We start from the raw sequence: 19,595 nt of genomic DNA on the forward strand, positions 1-19,595 counted from the left end.
ATTGCAAAATATGCTGTTGTTGCACTGTGCCTTGTTGCTAAATACAATTCCGTTCTTTGACACGAATCCCATGCCTACTGTTGGAACTGCACAAGACCTCACACTGCAACATCACACCTCCTGTTAAAACTAAATAGATGAGAGGCACACAAGTCTGTTTCTCTCAGTGTCCCCCTCTCCATAGACACACGCAAACACATTTGCTCCACACACATTCACACGTCTGCAATTACAAGTCAGTCCCCAGTCATAACAAGTTGACGGGCTCCATCATGCGATCAAATAGCAGAAGTGCATTGAGGGAGGACTTGAGGAGCTCACCAACAGATGGCAGTAAAATGTACAGCGAACTCCTACACTGCCTAGTCAAACAGGAAAAACGTCAAAGAAGAAGACCCAAGCGCGAAAACAAAACAGTGTCTAAGCGCGCTGCTTTTGAACGGACAACGTCCGTGACCTATCTCATGAGCTCCGACTGCTTACATTTAGTAAAACTATTGTATACAGTTCCATAAACCTTGATTTTTTTATTTCTAATTTAAAGAAAACACACATGGTAAGTGTTTCTCTGTTTTCGCATGTACTGTAACTTGAATTCTCAGGGTTTTCAATGTCTGAATCATCCCGACCTACTCAGCTAGCTAAATGTCTCTACAACTAAGTTTTAGCTGGAGTACTGTTGTACGTTGTGCTTAACCCTAATACACAAGCTATGCTTACCCCCTCTAATGCACAACATGGGTCTAAAATGACAATTTCTGTGTTTCTTTGTTACATATTTTTAAATTAGTTTCAATTTATTTCATAATTTAATATTCTAATTATTCATTAAGTACCTTGTTTTTGAGTACCACAAATCATTATTTAAACGTTTGTCTTTCTTACTTTCAGAGCAAAAACGTTTTTGTGGTATTACATCAAATTTACAGACATGGGTCTAAAATGACCCATATGGATTGACTATGGAATTTGATAGGAACTTTGGATATTTGGAAAATATTTACCGTGGATAACTGTTCACCTGCCACACATATTACAGCTCAACATGCCTGCTTTAGGTTGGGAGATGTTCATCAGTGGAGAAGCATCGACAATCAGAAATTCATGGCCTCTATCAGTTTGACCCTTCTTGTATGGGAGGACCCAAGCCTAAATGTGGCCTTGCAGGAGAGTTTTTGGATCTAATTGCAAAATTGTTTAAATGTTTAAAGCCACAATGGGGCTAAAGAGATTTGAGGATATCCTCGGCTTCATAAAGTTTGATGATAAGAGCTCTTTTTGTAGCTGGGTGGTAGTTGCATTTTGTTTTCCACCCCACATCTTTCCATCACCTCTTCAATATACTTTTGGAGCTGTGACTTGGCCTTCATGCGCCTTTAATGTGGTAAGACAAGGTCCTTGCCTGGCTCCTTGATGTACTGCCCCTGGGTCACACCACCCAGGTAATGAGGGTGTTGGTGTAGAAGTTAGTGTAGGCATTGAGGGTGGCAACATCCAGCACATTGTGCCAGACACCTCTGTGTTCTCCACTTACATGAGTAGTAGTAGTGCAAACTGTCTGGTCTATTGTGTCCACTCCTGCTTTTCCTTTCTTACAGTACTGGATCACAACATTGTCATCCACTGCTTTGTCATCATGCATGGTGCTCAGAAGGACAACAGCCGTTCCCTTCTTCAGCACATAGCTCACCATAGTCACGTTGCCATTGAATCCAACTTGAATGGCAACATGACCATGAAAACATTTGGAACTTGGCATGTCCCTTCATTTGGATGTCTTTGTGGCTCGTATGTTCAGCTTGTTTCCCGCAATGTTCAGGTTTTTCTCAATAAGCTTTCCAGTCAGAGGGACACTGGAAGGGGTGAGCACTCAGTCTACCACATATGGGACCCTCACATCGCACATCCAGAATAATTCCACATTTTTGCAGGCTTGCTGGGCATGTATTGCGAACACTGCTTATCTCCGGTGACTACGTTACTGGGAATGAACCGTCTTCTGCAATTAGCCTGGAAACAGTCACACACATACCTGAATGCTGCTATGTGATGTGTTTCTTGTTACAAAGCCCTCTTCCTCTTGGCATCAGAAATCAAGCTGGTGATATCATCATATCTCTTTAGCCCCATGGTGGCTTCATACATTGGATTTTGCAACGAGATACAAAACGCTCCAAAATGGGCACATCTAGGCTCTTGTCCTCCCCTGTAAGGAGGGTCAAACTGATAGAGGCCATGAATTCCTGTTTGATGCTTCTCCACTCTTTCCCTTTTGCTGCTGCAGTCTCAAAGTTGTTGTATTTCAGGACCTCATCAATGATGTCACTTGTGAACATCTCCCAGCCTAAAAGCAGTTGTGTTGAGTTGTGATAATGTGCGACAGGTGAATAGTTATCCACAGTAAATATGTTCCAAGTTGTAAAAATTAACTAATATCAAAAATTCCTATAAAACTCCATAGGAATACATGTGGGTGATTTTTGACCCATGTCTGTAAACTGATGGTAGTAACACAAAAACAATGGTTTATAAAGTAAGAAAATAAAAATAAGCATTTGTGGCAATCAAAAACAAGATATTGAATACATACTTGCAATATTAAAATATTAAATGAGTTTATGAAAATAATGAAGTCTTACTGCATTATTTTCAAACATCGTTTTGAAGACAACTATGGACTCAGCGGAGACTCGATTCGCTCATCTTTTGCAACCCATCCGGGAGCTCACGAAGAACTGGGATGTTGACGTTGCTTCGGAGTTGGCTGATTATTTGGAAGAGGTAATGCGGATGGCTGGATACCATTTAGGTTTAGTCGTTATCTCGATATGGGCATATTCTGGAGGTACACTATGTTATCATGTTTGTATCATCACTTCCTGGTTCTTTTAGTTGGACGAGATGTGCATCACTTTCGACGGAGGCAAAACCACGCTTAATTTTGCAGAGGCAGCTCTTTTGATACAAGGGTCAACGTGTATCTACAGCAAGAAGGTAATTCAGTTGACTTAAGTCGGTCATTCAAGTCAACAACTTTCAAACATCCAGAGCAAGTCTCCATTATGTGGCATCATGGTGGCGAGGGATGTTGTGGTGCTAACCATATCTCACGTTCCAGGTGGAGCACCTGTATAACCTGGTGTATCAAACTCTGGACTACATTTCTGCCAGGAACAAAAAGTGAGTGATGGCCCTGTCACAGTACACTGGTGAGCTCAGCCTGTCTGTACAACGCGCCCCCCCATTCTGCATTCTGTCCTCCTTTCATTTGACGCTTCTTGCAGGAGAGAAAAGCAGGCAGCGTCCGGGGAGGAGGGCGGAGAAACTGGGGGAGCAGATGGCGATGACATGGACAATGCTGGGGTAAGCATAAGGGTGTGTGTGTGTGTGTGCCCATGAAACAGGGAACTAGCATTGAAAGTTAAGTTCTAAAGAAGTTGTTCCATTCTAAAAGTATCATCATCCTTGTACCGGCCCCCCGAGGCTGGGAAAGGGATGTTGTTTGGAGCGCAAGCAACGATCGTTTTGGAGACGCTCTCCATGTCTTCCAGATGGAGTCTTTGGATCAGATCTCTTCCGAGACGTCTCAGAACGTAGAACTGAGGAACGAGTCAAATGCGGTGAGCAGCGTTTCAGAAATGCATCTTTTTGTGCCACAGTTGCCGCCTCTCCAGTCTACCAATCCGTTCATTGGGTTGGCCTAGGTCGTGTGTGTGCGTGTCTGGAACACATGTCATAGCTCTTCTGCGTGTGCGTTTGTGTTGTCAGAGTGTGGCTGTGGTGCCCCTCCCCCCCGACTCTCTGATTCCTCCAGAGCCTTTTGAGAAACAGAAGCTGCCTCTCATTAGGTAGGTCCTGAGCACCACAGAGCCCAGCCAGCCTCCTTCACCAGTCGAGGGCAGTCATGGAGCTGGCTGTGTGTGTGTGTGTTCCAGTCTGAAAGGCGAGGTGATGGGAAGCTGCAAAGACTTCCGCATGAACACGTTTACCCCTGACGCCCTGGGCATCATCCGCCTCATCCTGGACACCGCCCGCTCCAACTTCCTGGGGGAGGCCCTTGTGGATGCCCCCATGGCTCCCATCAGCCTGTTCCACCACCAGGGTAGGTGCTGGAGGGAGGGCACCCAAATACCCGACATCCCTATAAAGACACATGACCAACGCTCATCCTAACACTGCCTTTGTGGTGAATTCACGTGACGGAAAAAGACCTGAAAATATTGTGTGAAATCTAGACTCTTCAGCTTTTGACTACCCCTTTTATACGTGAGGGATACTTGTGTTGTGTTGTGTGTTTACTCTAATGAGTGCAGGGTATACTGAATGTGTCGCTGGCCTTTTCCAGATGATGCGGGACAGATGAGCGAGGATGCAGGGATGGGCGTCGCCGGGGGCGACCATGAAGACGGAGGAGAGCCGTTTCTTCCGTTGGAAGACGGGGCAGGGATGGAGCAGGAGCCAGAGGAGCACATCGAAAGACACCAGGTAAGACCTCCCTACATCCACCACCACCAACCATCCACCCATCACCAACCATCCACCCACCACCAACCATCCACCCACCACCAACCATCCACCCATCACCAACCATCCACCCATCACCAACCATCCACCCACCACCAACCATCCACCCATCACCAACCATCCACCCACCACCAACCATCCACCCACCACCAACCATCCACCCACCACCAACCATCCACCCACCACCAACCATCCACCCGTCACCAACCATCCACCCGTCACCAACCATCCACCCGTCACCAACCATCCACCCACCACCAACCATCCACCCACCACCAACCATCCACCCATCACCAACCATCCACCCATCACCAACCATCCACCCATCACCACCCCATAGTTGTCTTCACCACCCCAAAATAATGAAATGAATATATATATATAGATATATAGATATAGATATATAGATATGTAGATATAGATATATCTCTCTCTCTCTCTCTCTCTCTCTATATATATATATATATTTATATATATTTATATATAGATATTGATATATAGATATATAGATACATATATGATATATACACACACACACACAAGACCATTTGAATGTAAAAAAATCTTAGGTGCCTAAGACTTCTGCACAGGACTGTACAAGGTTGCACATGCATTCTTAAAACCACGACTCATGGGTCCCGGGTGTTTTGTCTGTCCCAGGCCCTCGGCGAGGGCAGGGTGCTGAGGGCAAGGCGCGGCGTCCAGTCTGCAGAGGAGGAGGAGCAGAGTGACAAGAGGATGGAGGAGCAGAGAGCCCAGGCGGTATGCTCCACCCAGACAGACAGACAGCCAGACCCCCGTACGGGACAGAACCCTCTCAATAGAGAATCTCTGATTGTAGTCATTTGTTTTGTCCCCAGGCCAACGCGTGGAGGTTACATGATCCGTACACGCCGTTCGGCGAGGACAAGCCCCTGAAAACAGGTGAGGGAACTTGGTTAGCCTGGTGTTCATACCAGAGTCGCACATGGGTCAGCCTGTGGCTCATTTCATGTGGCTCATTTCTGTGTGTGTGTGTTTCTCCGTCTCCTCTCAGGGAAGTGTTACAAGGTGCCTGCAGGCCTGGATGATTCCGGAAAGAGGAAAAGAAAAGGGCCCTCGGGGTTGCAGGACTTCTTGAGCTGGTACACTGGCACATGTAAGCTCCTGTGTGTGTGTGTGTGTGTGTGTGTGTGTGTGGGCAGTGTGTGTCTATATAAAGCCTTGCCTTTGAATTCAGTAGTCATGACTCATGAGGCAAAACTGTCTCTCTCGCAGACAATCCCCCTGAACTCAAACTGAAGAATGGACCCGCGTTCACAGGTAATGGCTCTTAGAAGCGACTGCCGATTCCCACGAATCAAATGAAAAGGAAGTTGTTGTGATGGGAGCGATTGTGCCTCTGTTCCAGACCTGAACTACATTTATCTCAGTCGAATGAAAGATAAGCTGAAGACCAAGAGAAGAATCCTGAGGAAAACGGTATGTACACGTGTGTGTGTGTGTGTGTGTGTGCTTGCATGTATGTGTGTGTGTGTGCGTCCGTGCTCAGCGGTCCTGTCTCCAGGGTGTGTTGGTGTGCGAGGAGGAACTGAGGAGGACCTACCTGGAGCCCGAGGAGAGGGGGGCCACGGACGAGGAGGGACGGCTGGAGGGACTCCGACACCCCGACCTGCAGGGTGAGACCCTTCACCCCTGACCCCCCACTGAACTCTCCTCTCACCGGCTCCTCCCTCCATCATCCTGCATGTGAAAGGAACCTGGGGGAACCCAGACCAACAGGTCCTCCAGCAGGATCGCCGGTCCTCATCCTCTCGTATTTCCACCAGGCCCCGATGACGACCTCTCGGACAACGACCACGAGCCCCTGGCTGACGACCCCGCCGACCACTTCGGGGGCGAACCCGACTTCATCGCGCCAGGTGACGCCGAGGAGTCCGTCTGGACTCGACACGTTTTATAAAGATGCCAGCAGGAGACGATGGGGTGGGACTGACTCAGATGTGCTTTCCTGTTCCCCGCCAGAGCCCATGATAGACGGGATGAGCTACGAAGACCTGGTCAAGAAGAGCGTGGTACGTACCGCATGCAGGCGGGCTGCTCTGGCTGTTGGATCCGATCTGACCTCGCTGTCCTGTCCGGCTGGCTCATGGCCCTCCTCTCCCCCTCTTCTCCCCTGCCCTCCTCCAGGAGCAGTTCCTGGTGAACTCCCAGGGCTACGCCCAGGAAACAGCCCTGTCCAGGAGGGTCAAGGACTGGGAAGACAAGATTAACCCGGAGCTTCGGCTCCAGGTAATGGAGCTCGGGCCATCTCGGACCTCGTCTGGTCTCGGGCTAAACCGTTTTTTGCCTTTTTTATTCTCTGAATAAGTAGGAAAACAAAGTGTGCGTCATGAAAGGTTTGATAAAGAATGACATCTAACACAAGAAATGTTTAGGATGTTGTCAGCTGTGTTTCAGTCTTTCATATGAATCCACCAATCCTCCCCCCCCCCCCCTCCCTCCAGGAGGAACGTCCAACCTTTGACATCCGGGACTACGGCGACCGGATCGTGTCCGCCCTGGCGGGCGTGGGCCACAGGAGGTCCTTGGCCTCCATCGTCCACGGCACGGACAACTTCGAGGCCTGCAAGTACCTGCTGGCCTCCCTCCAGCTGGTCAGTGTGCTCCCAGGAGAGCCCAAAGCCCTCGCCTGCATCTCCTCACGGGTGTCTCTCCCCTAAAGCCCCCTCTCTCCTCTCCGTCTCCCCCCGTCCCGCAGGCCAACGACTACACGGTGGAGATCGACTGCAGCGAGGGGCTGGAGGAGAGCGTCGACTCCATGGGGCTGACCCTGCTGAGCGAGCGCAGGGCCCACGAGCGCTTCAACAAGGTGCCCGCGGCCACGGCGCAGCCCATTTGAGCGCGGGCGGGAGCGAGTGGCACCCTGTCACGGGCTTGGTGGATGAACCTGGCTGAAACGACGAGGACTTTGTGGTCGACTCGCTTTGGACACAGCCGCACCCGAAGCTCTTGTTTACGCCAGGGTTTGGTCTGCCTGTGGCTGTCCCCTGTCCTGTTGGTGCTACCAGATATGAGTGAGGATAGGTTGAGTTGAATGCAGTATCTTTTTCGGGAACCGCACGTTGTATTCGACCTGGATGATTCATGGAGAAAATGCTATTTTTCTGTTTCAGCTCTTTTGAATAGAAGCCAACTGTTGTAACTATTAGGATTAAGACTCTCATGGCCACGACTAACTCTCAATTAGGCGCGATATTTGCAATATGAAAAATGTGCTTTATAAACCAAAACAAATATCAACTCTTATCTATAAAATGTATCTTGAGTAAAGAGACCATGTGCATTTTCTGAACATTTATACAGATGTATGAAGTGTACAGAGGCATTTAGCAATGACAATGAATCATTGGCGGTACAAAGACAAGAAGTCTGACGGACTGCTCTCCATTCTATCAGACATAAAGCAATTCTGTATCCACACATGAATCCACACTGCATCCAAACCATTCACTGCAGTCTTCTTCTTATAACCAGATGATGCCCTGTCTGGCACTCCATCCAAAGGTGTCATCATTTAATGTCAAAAGTACAAGTCTTAAATAGGAGGTGCAGAATTGAGCTCATCCTGGAATCCCCAGCTGTTCAGTCTTGACCTTTAGCAGGAGACCATTCAGTCAGGCAGTAACTTCACATATGCTTTCATGTGGTTCCTGATGCTGTCGGCGATCTGGCTGTCGCTCTTCATCCGGTTGTAGTAGTCCAGGAACAGGCCGTCGGGGTTCACCAGGTAGATGAGGATGGTGTGGTCCACTATGTAGTCCCCGTCCTCATCCTTGGGTCCCAGGCTGGCGTACACGCGGTAGTCCCTGCCCGCCTGCCTCACCTCCTCCGTGGTGCCCGTCAGGCCGATCACGCGCGGGTGGAAGTCCCCGACGTACCGAGCCAGCGCCGCCACGTCGTCCCTCTCGGGGTCCACGGTGACGAAGAGGGGCTGGACGGGCGGCAGGGCGGGGTCCTGGTCCAGGGCCGTGACCACGGCGCTCAGCTTGTCCAGCTCCTCGGGGCAGATGTCCGGGCAGTGGGTGAAGCCGAAGTACAGCAGCACCCAGCTCCCCAGGAAGTCTTTCTTGGTCCTCCGCTGCCCCCTGTGGTCCAGGAGGTGGAAGTCTCCGTGGCCCAGAGCCACCTGCCTCAGCTGCTCCATGCGTTGCGTCCGCCGTCTCTGCTCCTTCTCCGAGTGGACGTACCACCAGGTTCCCAGCAGCCCGCCGCCAAACAGCAGGGTCACCAGCAGACGGGTCCGGAGCTTGATGTTGGCGGCAGACTCGGAGGGGTTGGGTTTGGGGGCCTGGGAGAGGAGGACCCTGTGGGTCAGGAGTGGGAGGGTTGGGGGGCGGTGATGGGGACCGGCTTGTGTGGGCTGTGCGTGGATCCCATACAACCCTGCTGCTCTCTGGTCAAGGGAATGACAAGGGAGACGTCCACTGGGCTGAGGCTGTGACGAAAGCCATGCCCTTTGAAGAAGGAAGGAGTTAAAGGTGTGATGGGAATCAGGCTTCAAGGTGTACTTCAATAGCTTTCCAGTATGGAGCTCACAGGTTGCTAGCCCGAGTACCCTCCTCTCCAAGTAAAGCATCCTTCAATTCAGAAGTATATAATAATATGCTCTGTCAATTCCTAATCAAATGACGAGTATCCATAGCTGGAAAACAAGCACCGAAAGTCCAACTGTTACACCAGCTGCACTCTGGTAGCTAGATAGCTATGCAAATGTTTTCAATCTAAAAGCATAAATGACGATCCTTAAGTGAAGCAAACCCAAGCGTTACAGAACACGTATTCAACTTTGCAAAGATATCACGAGACAGTATAAATCTATTTTTTCCTAGAAATATACATCAACTTGCCGGCAAATCGACCTTCCAATGCAACCTACTCATGGAATCATGTGGTCTCGTTTTGCAACCGAAGAAACAGGACGGAGGTTTCAAAGTCGCGAATTCGACATTTACACCTAAATTGTACACACAGGTTCAAATAATAAAGACTCCCATTTCATAAAACTATATCAATATTTAGGATGTATACTTTTATTGAATTTCATGTAGGGTATCAAATCACATTTGATTTTATATTACCATTACATTCATGGGACTGCAATGAGCAGATTCGTGTAGAGACAAGTGAGTCCCATAGCAAAGAAGTACCACTAGATGGTGCTGATATATCTGACACTGATATAAAATGACTCTTGACATCATCAGAGTTCTAGGATCTTTACATCCTTTAAGCTACAATGGATACCGCCAGGTATCCACAAACCCTTTCACTTCAGGAGCCCTGCCCTCCTGAGGGCCTTGTCCACATTGGGGATCAGTTGTCTGTGGTAGTCCCATAATCTGGTATCCTGATGGAGTTCATTCTTTGTCAGTGCCTTTTGCAGGCCAAATCTGACATGGATGGTCCGACAAACGTCTGGGGGAACCTCCACCACATCCTTGAAGCTGTGCAGTACGCTGTGCACTGATGTCTGCACCACCGCTCTGGAGACACACAAGGAGGTGTAAGCACATCGATAGTGAATGAGTGATTACTAATGACTAATAGTCCATGGACCAAAAAAAATATTACACATTGGAAGTCAGACACCAGGAAGTTTGCTTTGCAGATTGGATGAACATTCTTGTATGATTTCATCCAATGTGTACATAAAATTACACTGGCCCCAAAACCTGCCTTGGCTGGACTACCATCTTGAATGGGTGTGATGCTTTTGATATTTGCTTCCAGTTTGGCTCCTCTCTGTAGATGTGCTCCAAAATGTTGACACCTGGCACCCCCTCCCAGTAGGGTACATGGTACCTTCCACTCGGATCAAACTGGGTTTTCGGGAATACATGGTTCTGGATCATGAAAACTCCTGCCTGTGCAAAGGGATGGGGGGAGACATTTTACAGACAATATTTTAAAAAAGACATTCCCACAAGCATTTTTACACACACTCACCTGAGGGTACTGTCTTTGCAGCATGTCGAAAGCAGACGTGAGGCTGGTGTGTTGATACGGTACTGTGATCTCGTCTATATCGTTAAGTAAGACGTAACGCGAGCGATACATGTATCTGTACACACAATCGTTGAGTGTTGCCAGCTGGCCGTAGTAATGTAATTCACCTCCATGTTCTGGTTTCCAGCCGGGGGATGGAGTGAGGTAAAGGTCAATGGGCCAGGGCAGCACCTCCACAAAGCCCTCCTGACTGTAGCTCTTCAGCAGCATGTCTAGCTCTGGTCCACAGCTAGTGTTATACACCACAACCCTGCCAACACCCAGCAATCTGGGAGACAAAGAGCATGGAGGTCCTGTATTGAGGGTACATTATGCTGCCGGACACTTGCAGACACACAGTGCTCTCATCGTCAGTGTAGACACTCACCTGTACATCTCTAGGCTCTGGGTAAATTGAAGCACATTGTTGTAGTTCCCAAAGAGGTTGGAGATGCAGACGGTGAAGTTAAACTGGTAGTCCTCCTCCTCTTTTTTCTGTCCACTCAGCAAGTTTTTGACGGGGAGGAAGGTCTGCTTCAGCGTACTATTGACATTGGCATGTGGCGTCAACGTGACATATGCCACAATGCTGCAGTAAGCAGGAATCTCACAGAGGATGTCGGTGGTAGCAAAGGGGAAGCCAAAGTGATCAGAGTGCATCAGCACCTGAGCGGGCGTGGTCAACATATTATCCATGCAGCAGAACACACAGAAGAGATCCTGGGCCGAGTCTCTCTTGATCACACTGATAATTCGCACCATGTTCTCCTCCAACCTGCGCTCCAAGTAGGCGGATACCAGTAGCGTTAGATGTCTGGTGCCAGTTAGAGGGGTGAGGGTCTCATGTGACACGTGAAGTGAAAGACAAAGATCTTCTGATTTGGTTGGAACAGCATAGAACTTCATACAAGTTATGAATCCAAATATGACCATACATGCAACTGCATATATGAGAATAACCTTCCATTGTAGTTTTATTTGTTGCATTTTTGGGTAGGATGAGATGGTCGAACCTGAGATCTAGGCTTAATAACAAAGGGGATACATCTTTGGGTACAGGTATGCACTTTCTATTACAAACATCCATGAGAGACAAGACTAGACAAACTACAATATCATGAGTTGATACGAATGAATTTGTACAGTTTAAGCTTGTTTCGAATTTACAAGAACTCACCTAATCACTAAATTATTCTTATAATTGTCTCGGTTTTACATTCAGTTGGATATCAGTGTAAAGGGATTTCCAAATCATCTAATTCGAAATTAATTTTGAGTTTAGTTGTGTCTAAGACAACAACCCAACTATTTAGCTAACTTTAAATCATTACGACCACTGCAGTTGGTCGCCTCCATAAAGTACACAACAAACTCTCAAACCAATTACATAAAGATGTTTTATGGCTAAACATACCAAAATTAATATACCTGTATGCCCAGTACACCCAGGTTCCCCCCCATTAAAGAGTCATTGAGAATTAATACAAAAATATAGATTTTATAATATATTATTATATATAATATAATATATTTTATTATATTTATTTTATTATAATATTTATTTTATTATATTAAGGCTCAGTTGTAGATAAAAAAGGCCTTTGACACGGTAAACCACAGTACTCTAATGAACAAGTTAAAACAGTTCAAAATGTCATCAGAACATTTGCAATACCTCTTGCCCACTAGTCTAAAACTAGAGACTAATAGCAACACTTTTAACAGAGAACTTAAACAACGGCTCAAATCAAATCAACAGTGCTCACACAAATAATTTACAACTGGTTTATTGTTTGATCATGCTGCCTTTGTTTTACTCTACGTAGCCTATATATATTTGACTCATTATATTGCTGCCCTGTACTCTATTGTATTCTGCATTTTTACTTTTAATTATCAGTTTTTTATCAGTATTTGATCTTGTTTCTGTTTTGTTTAGTTTATTTTGTTGTTTGTAAAAAGCCTCCTGTGGACAGGTGTTGTAAACTAGCATTTATGCTAACACACTGTAAACAATGCATCTGGTTCGTCCAATGACATTGTCATGTCCATGTCCAAATAAAATCTACTTACTTACTTAGATCGGGTATTTAACCAAAGCGTTTAACTGAAATGTAAATATAAATGTTTAATTCAAAATAAGACAAGGCAACAACACAGCACATAGCAACCATACATAATTAATATTTAAAATCACTACACACAAAGCCTACCCAAAACACAGAAAGCCAATAAGATGACACAATCAGCTTTCCCGACACTTGCTGTAATCAGCACCGGCTGCAAACAAACCCACGCACCAGTATTCAACATTTACTCGCGCAGTCCTGCATTTCATGACTAACATTCAAACATTCTTAAGACATGTTAAAAAGACTCGAACTTACATGACAAACAATGCTGCCAGCGTGCACCCCAGGTACGGATGTGATCCTACAAGCTCACACCCAGTTATATTGGCACAAGCCTTAGGTGTGGCCTTACCGTCAGCAGCCTCTGCAGCCACACCCATATCACAGTCACCCCCCTCTTAAATTATCGTCTCGATGATAAGACCAGACAGAAATTACCACACAAAACAAAAGTTCTATTCTATAATTAAACCTGACACTATCTCTTTTCATGCTATCACGCAAACAGTTAGTATGCGCAATACCCCCAGGTCCTCCTCCTCCCTCATCCTCAACCCCTGGTCCCTGCACTGCGGACTTCGGCAGACGAAATGGGTTTGTATGCCTCCCGGCCTACTGCCTCCGGGACCGCCGAGGTTGCGTCAGCCTGGGTATGGGTGATTCCTCTTCTGTTCGCTCCGATTCAGACACACCTGACGTTTCAGCGTTGGACGTCTCACTTTCCGCCACATCCAAGCCATCGTCCAGTGAATGATGACTCGAGGCAGGCAGGGTCACTGGGGGCCATCGCATCACCACCACTGCTTCCCCCTCTGAATGTTCCTGGGCTTCTTCTGTGACCGGTGTAGCAAGTTCCTGTAGGTCCAGATTTTCAGATTCCACTGGCCCACATGGTCGCCACTGTCACATCCCTAAACCTCTGTCATGGAGTCATATCAGTAACACTTTAGAATAATGGTCCGTTGTTAATGAGTAGCTACGCAGGAAGTAGGCTAATATGTAGTTCTACATTAACAATGAATTTGATACTATTAACTAATATGGAACCATGATTAACTAAGCAGTAGCCTAAGTAATAGCGAATTTAGTACAAAGGTAGTTCGTTGGTCGGCTACCTATTTGATTATTACTAAATAAATATATCCTCATTGAGAACTACTTGTGAACTATGACTAACTAAGAAAGAATAACCAATGAATTACTAATCACAAAAGTACGTTTACATTTATTCATTCAGCAGACGCGTTTATCCAAAGCGACTTCCAAGAGAGCTTTACAATGTGCATAGGTCACTGATAACAACAACAACAATCGTGTTGTTCTTATCAGTGACCTTTGCACATTGTAAAGCTATATAACCCCAAAGCATTGCAGGTAGCCAAAACAAGAAGCACACATTGTGAACAACCATAAAATAAGTGCCAAAGGGAAAAACCATAACAGCATGTAGTTAAGCAAGTTACAATTTGAACAACATGAATCTATAAGTGCAAGTGTACCTAAAAGTAATGTCTAAAAAGTGAACAAATGTGTTTTTTTACTTAACTTTTTTACATAACATTTCAAAAGCTTGTGCATGAAATTAGTTCTTTGTGGAAACCCTGTAGGCTATATTGAACCATGAATATTCACGTTATAACACGCCTCTGTATTATTATGGGACACGTCCCCCCAATATTTGATCATACTGTATGATAATGCGGGCAATTTCAATGTGTCAGCTATGAGGTCTTTCTGCAGCTCAGAAAATATCAAATCACTGTCAGTCCATTTTCCAAATCCAGTCGACTTGGCTTACCGAAACCAAGGCTATTTGTCCTGAATCCAGGTCATGTTTTCCCTACACCTATACTGGTTCAACGTCAATGAGTGAGTTAGGAGCGCGACATCATTTGGCAGTGGCACATTTTTATGGATGGTAAATATCCAGTGGGCTATTTGGCTAACATACGACAACAAGACGAGGTGAATTTCACTAGAATTTCGAATTGTAGAATTAGTGCAAATTTTGAATTGTAGAATTAGTGCAAATTTTGAATTGTAGAATTAGTGCAAATTTCGAATTGTAGAATTAGTGCGAATTTCCATTGCAAGACTATACAGTTTTTATGAGGGACTTTTTACAATGTAGCGGACAGCTTGGCTGTAAAGCCTGGCTTTACAGCTAGCAACAACTGTGGGCCATGTTCCTGTTCTCAGAATTGGGATATCTGGCAAGTAATTTTACAGGCATGCCATTTGTTCGTTCTTCCTTCGTCATTTGTATTCATTTGGAATTGCGTTGCTGTTGTATTTCGCAGTAGTGGCCAATGCTAGACTCGTGAGTAGTAAATAGGCCTATAGTTGATATGGTTTAGGGTCTGCCATGTAGGCCTACTTAACGCTACTTATTACGTAAATAGCCATTATGTTTGACTCAGTTTATCATCACAGTTTGTTGTGTGTTGAATGTTTCATTCCAAAATACAGATTTTTTGTTTAAATGCTAGGTTTCATGATTGTTTCAAACAAAGAATGTTTAATTCAGACATATTTTACAAAATACTTTATTCTTGCATGCCCATGTGCATTTTGGCATAGGATTTTCTTTTACGATTTCATGGAAATCTTCCAGTGCATATAATTTTAAAAAAATGTATCCATCACTGCAGTTGTTTTATGTTGTATATATTGTGAGGTGACATGTTAGTGAGGTGTTAACATGTTTTTCTCTTTGAAATAATGGTCCAGATTACAGTTACTGCGGGATGACAAGGTAACTCTTGAGTAATTAGTGAGGAGTTAACATGTTTGTCACTTTAAAATAATGGTCCACATCACAAGTAGTTCCTGCAGGATGACAATGTAACACTTGAGTAATTAGTGAGGAGTTAATATGTCTGTCACTTTAAAATAATGGTCCACATCACAAGTAGTTCCTGCAGGATGACAATGTAATACTTTAGTAATTAGTGAGGAGTTAACATGTTTGTCACTTTAAAATAAGGGTCCACATCACAAGTTGTTCCTGCAGGATGACAATGTAATACTTTAGTAATTAGTGAGGAGTTAACATGTTTGTCACTTTAAAATAATGGTCCACATCACAAGTAGTTCCTGCAGGATGACAAGGTAACGCTTGAGTAATTAGTGAGGAGTTAACATGTTTTTCACTTTGAAATAATGGTCCACATCACAAGTAGTTCCTGCAGGATGACAAGGTAACGCTTGAGTAATTAGTGAGGAGTTATACTGGTTTTCACAAGTAAAAGGCCTATAACAATCATTTCTGTGAGGCACTAGTGATATTCTAACAAACATTGTAATCTGGAAGATGTGGTTTTGCGCTTATCGCAACAAAAATGCAAGATGCAAATAGTTTTTGACAAGAGACCATCAATGTTTATATTCATATCCTAAAGAGAAGTCTTCCTCAGGCGGCTACTGTAACATAAAGGTAGGTCTTTGGAGTCTGAGACATTGAACTTGACACTCAAGAGTTCATAATAGTAAACTAATCCAAACATGTGAGTGTCAGCATCACTTCTTAATTATAAAAAATGTTAAACAAACTATCATTATTTGTATTATACTATGTTCAAGTTTGAAATAAACAGAGAACATACGTCCATCCTTTGGTAAGAGTAGTCAAAATCTCAACCTGTAGTTAACGTATTTGGGGGGATATAATATTTATAAACTGGTTTCCACAAAGAACCCATTTGTGGCACAAGCTTCTGAAAAGTTATGACCATGTTAAGAGTAAAACAACCAAATTATTCACTTTTTAGACATGTTACTTTTGTGATTAGTAATTAATTGGGTATGCTTTCTTAATTGGTCATAGTTCACAAGTAGTTCTCAAGAGGATACATGTATTTAGTAATAACCAAATACCTACCAAGGAACTACCTTTGTTGTAGATTAGCTATTACTTACTGCTTAGTTAATCTTGGTTCCATATTAGTTAATAGTTAATGTAGAACTACCTATTACTTCCTGCATAGCTACTTGTTAACAATGGACCATTATTCTAGTGTTACCATCATATCTGCAAGGGATGGATTGTCATATAAAGCCATTAAACCAGTCCTTTTGACAGTAAGAAACCTCCAGCACAGAGTACAGAGGTGAGAGTATTGTATTGCAAAGATGCAAACTTTGGAGAGAGTGCAAGTGCCAGTGGCTCTCTGTTGGTCTTCCCTGTGTAGGGAGTTCTGTACCTGCTGTGCAGAATGTCAAAATGTATCCCCAAACGTGTCTGAAGAACCTCCGACTTGCCAAGCGTGACCACTACCAGCTACTACGCCATAAAAAAGCTAGCTCTTCGTTGACGAAGGGTGGCCTTTTACCAGGACTTAGGGCGGTGGAGGCCCCTGGGCTTGGGTCAATTTTGGGCCCTACCAACTATAGGCCTACATGACTTTGAATAGAACAAAATTATACACAATCTTTATGTATTTAGAGCTGCACGATTCTGGATAAATTAAGAATAAAATATCACGAACAAACTAAACAAAATAACATAATTAATGTTAATTGCTGAAGTCTATTTAAAATGTTTAATTAATCTGAATTATACCATGGCCGGTTGGAAACTCTGCCCCTCTGATCATCACTCCTGTCACACACTGAAAAACAAAGATATGGATTTTGTGTGGTTACAAAACATTCATTAAAAAAAATATTGTATCAAATATTTTCTAGTAATAAATTCCACTTATTGTTTTAAAGAATATTTCTATCAGGCATTCAGTAACTGTACAGTGAATGGTATGACAAATAAACAAAGAAATAAATTCTAACTTGTGAGATGTGAACCATATTTTATTAACTTATTAAATTAGCAGATCCATAACTTATTAACTTTAAATTAAACAAATACTTTGATACTCAAAAAGGTATATTGGAGAAAATATATATAGTGCAGGAGACTTGCAAAGGATCGTCCATGAACATCATGAACATGATAACGTCAGTGGACCAGAAGTAGTAGTATGTGTGTATGTGGGGGGCCATTCTTTCAAATCGACTCTCCGCCAAGAGACCCGCCCTCCTCTGACTCTGATTGGCCATGAACTCGGTCATACCGACGCAGCATGTGTAGCGAGTTAAATAGCAAATGGATGTGAGATGATCGCATCAAAGTTGACATATTATCCAAACAGTCATTATAATTTGACAGTATGTTTAACATCAAGACTAGCCAGCTATCAAGCCATGTCATTGTCCCTCAATAATTTAGAACGGTTAACAGTTTTGCTGGAACTACTTGGCAGGGGTGTCCGAGTATTCACCCCGACCATGGACAAATCAGCCAAGTAGTTGATGTTAACAATGACAACAATGAATCATTGGCGGTACAAAGACAAGAAGTCTGACGGACTGCTCTCCATTCTATCAGACATAAAGCAATTCTGTATCCACACATGAATCCACACTGTGCATCCAAATCATTCACCGCGGTCTTCTTCTTGTAACCAGATGATGCCCTGTCTGGCACTCCATCCAAAGGTGTCATCATTTAATGTCAAAAGTACAAGTCTTAAATAGGAGGTGCAGAATTGAGCTCATCCTGGAATCCCCAGCTGTTCAGTCTTGACCTTTAGCAGGAGACCATTCAGTCAGGCAGTAACTTCACATATGCTTTCATGTGGTTCCTGATGCTGTCGGCGATCTGGCTGTCGCTCTTCATCCGGTTGTAGTAGTCCAGGAACAGGCCGTCGGGGTTCACCAGGTAGATGAGGATGGTGTGGTCCACGATGTAGTCCCCGTCCTCGTCCTTGGGCCCCAGGCTGGCGTACACGCGGTAGTCCCTGCCCGCCTGCCTCACCTCCTCCGTGGTGCCCGTCAGGCCGATCACGCGCGGGTGGAAGTCCCCGACGTACCGAGCCAGCGCCGCCACGTCGTCCCTCTCGGGGTCCACGGTGACGAAGAGGGGCTGGACGGGCGGCAGGGCGGGGTCCTGGTCCAGGGCCGTGACCACGGCGCTCAGCTTGTCCAGCTCCTCGGGGCAGATGTCCGGGCAGTGGGTGAAGCCGAAGTACAGCAGCACCCAGCTCCCCAGGAAGTCTTTCTTGGTCCTCCGCTGCCCCCTGTGGTCCAGGAGGTGGAAGTCTCCGTGGCCCAGAGCCACCTGCCTCAGCTGCTCCATGCGTTGCGTCCGCCGTCTCTGCTCCTTCTCCGAGTGGACGTACCACCAGGTTCCCAGCAGCCCGCCGCCAAACAGCAGGGTCACCAGCAGACGGGTCCGCAGCTTGATGTTGGCGGCAGACTCGGAGGGGTTGGGTTTGGGGGCCTGGGAGAGGAGGACCCTGTGGGTCAGGAGTGGGAGGGTTGGGGGGCGGTGATGGGGACCGGCTTGTGTGGGCTGTGCGTGGATCCCATACAACCCTGCTGCTCTCTGGTCAAGGGAATGACAAGGGAGACGTCCACTGGGCTGAGGCTGTGACGAAAGCCATGCCCTTTGAAGAAGGAAGGAGTTAAAGGTGTGATGGGAATCAGGCTTCAAGGTGTACTTCAATAGCTTTCCAGTATGGAGCTCACAGGTTGCTAGCCCGAGTACCCTCCTCTCCAAGTAAAGCATCCTTCCAATTCAGAATCTGTAAATGGTATAAACCGGTGAATACGTATATAATAATATGCTCTGTCAATTCCTAATCAAATGACGAGTATCCATAGCTGGAAAACAAGCAAAAAAGAAGGTCCAACTGTTACACCAGCTGCACTCTGGTAGCTAGATAGCTATGCTAATATGTTTTCAATCTAAAAGCATAAATGACGATCCTTAAGTGAAGCAAACCCAAGCGTTACAGATAACACGTATTCAACTTTGCAAAGATATCACGAGACAGTATAAATCTATTTTTTTTCTAGAAATATACAGCAACTTGCCGGCAAATCGACCTTCCAATGCAACCTACTGATGGAATC

The 19,595-nt window shown here is 45.3% G+C and overlaps 4 protein-coding genes across 4 annotated transcripts; 1 reads left to right on the forward strand and 3 right to left on the reverse strand.

The window, feature by feature from the left end:
- Window positions 1-299: 299 nt before the first annotated feature.
- On the forward strand, window positions 300-7,836 carry ncaph2 (non-SMC condensin II complex, subunit H2). The gene is made up of 20 exons (XM_084701853.1): window positions 300-556; window positions 2,668-2,781; window positions 2,893-2,994; window positions 3,119-3,180; window positions 3,285-3,363; window positions 3,552-3,620; window positions 3,769-3,848; window positions 3,936-4,102; window positions 4,346-4,485; window positions 5,185-5,286; window positions 5,385-5,448; window positions 5,561-5,662; window positions 5,782-5,826; window positions 5,915-5,985; window positions 6,071-6,182; window positions 6,333-6,425; window positions 6,529-6,578; window positions 6,694-6,795; window positions 7,011-7,160; window positions 7,265-7,836. The coding sequence occupies exons 1-20, from the start codon at window positions 554-556 to the stop codon at window positions 7,403-7,405; spliced, it is 1,848 nt and encodes a 615-aa protein (XP_084557979.1). The 5' UTR covers window positions 300-553; the 3' UTR covers window positions 7,406-7,836.
- A 28-nt stretch (window positions 7,837-7,864) lies between these two features.
- On the reverse strand, window positions 7,865-9,467 carry sco2 (synthesis of cytochrome C oxidase 2). The gene has a single exon (XM_084701854.1). The coding sequence runs from the start codon at window positions 9,140-9,142 to the stop codon at window positions 8,177-8,179; it is 966 nt and encodes a 321-aa protein (XP_084557980.1). The 5' UTR covers window positions 9,143-9,467; the 3' UTR covers window positions 7,865-8,176.
- A 365-nt stretch (window positions 9,468-9,832) lies between these two features.
- LOC146276736 (uncharacterized) lies at window positions 9,833-11,538 on the reverse strand. Its single transcript, XM_084701855.1, has 4 exons — window positions 10,940-11,538; window positions 10,513-10,840; window positions 10,243-10,430; window positions 9,833-10,049 (listed from the first exon to the last, which is right to left on the reverse strand). The coding sequence occupies exons 1-4, from the start codon at window positions 11,536-11,538 to the stop codon at window positions 9,833-9,835; spliced, it is 1,332 nt and encodes a 443-aa protein (XP_084557981.1).
- A 5,918-nt stretch (window positions 11,539-17,456) lies between these two features.
- Window positions 17,457-19,594, reverse strand: LOC146276737 (cytochrome c oxidase assembly factor SCO2-like). Its single transcript, XM_084701599.1, has one exon. It carries the CDS (start codon window positions 19,246-19,248, stop codon window positions 18,283-18,285), a length of 966 nt encoding a protein of 321 aa, XP_084557725.1. The 5' UTR covers window positions 19,249-19,594; the 3' UTR covers window positions 17,457-18,282.
- Window position 19,595: the final 1 nt, after the last annotated feature.

The sequence above is a fragment of the Hypomesus nipponensis genome, chromosome 7 (assembly GCF_054491055.1).
Source record: "Hypomesus nipponensis isolate SF chromosome 7, ASM5449105v1, whole genome shotgun sequence".
In the NCBI taxonomy this organism is placed as follows: Eukaryota; Metazoa; Chordata; class Actinopteri; order Osmeriformes; family Osmeridae; genus Hypomesus; species Hypomesus nipponensis.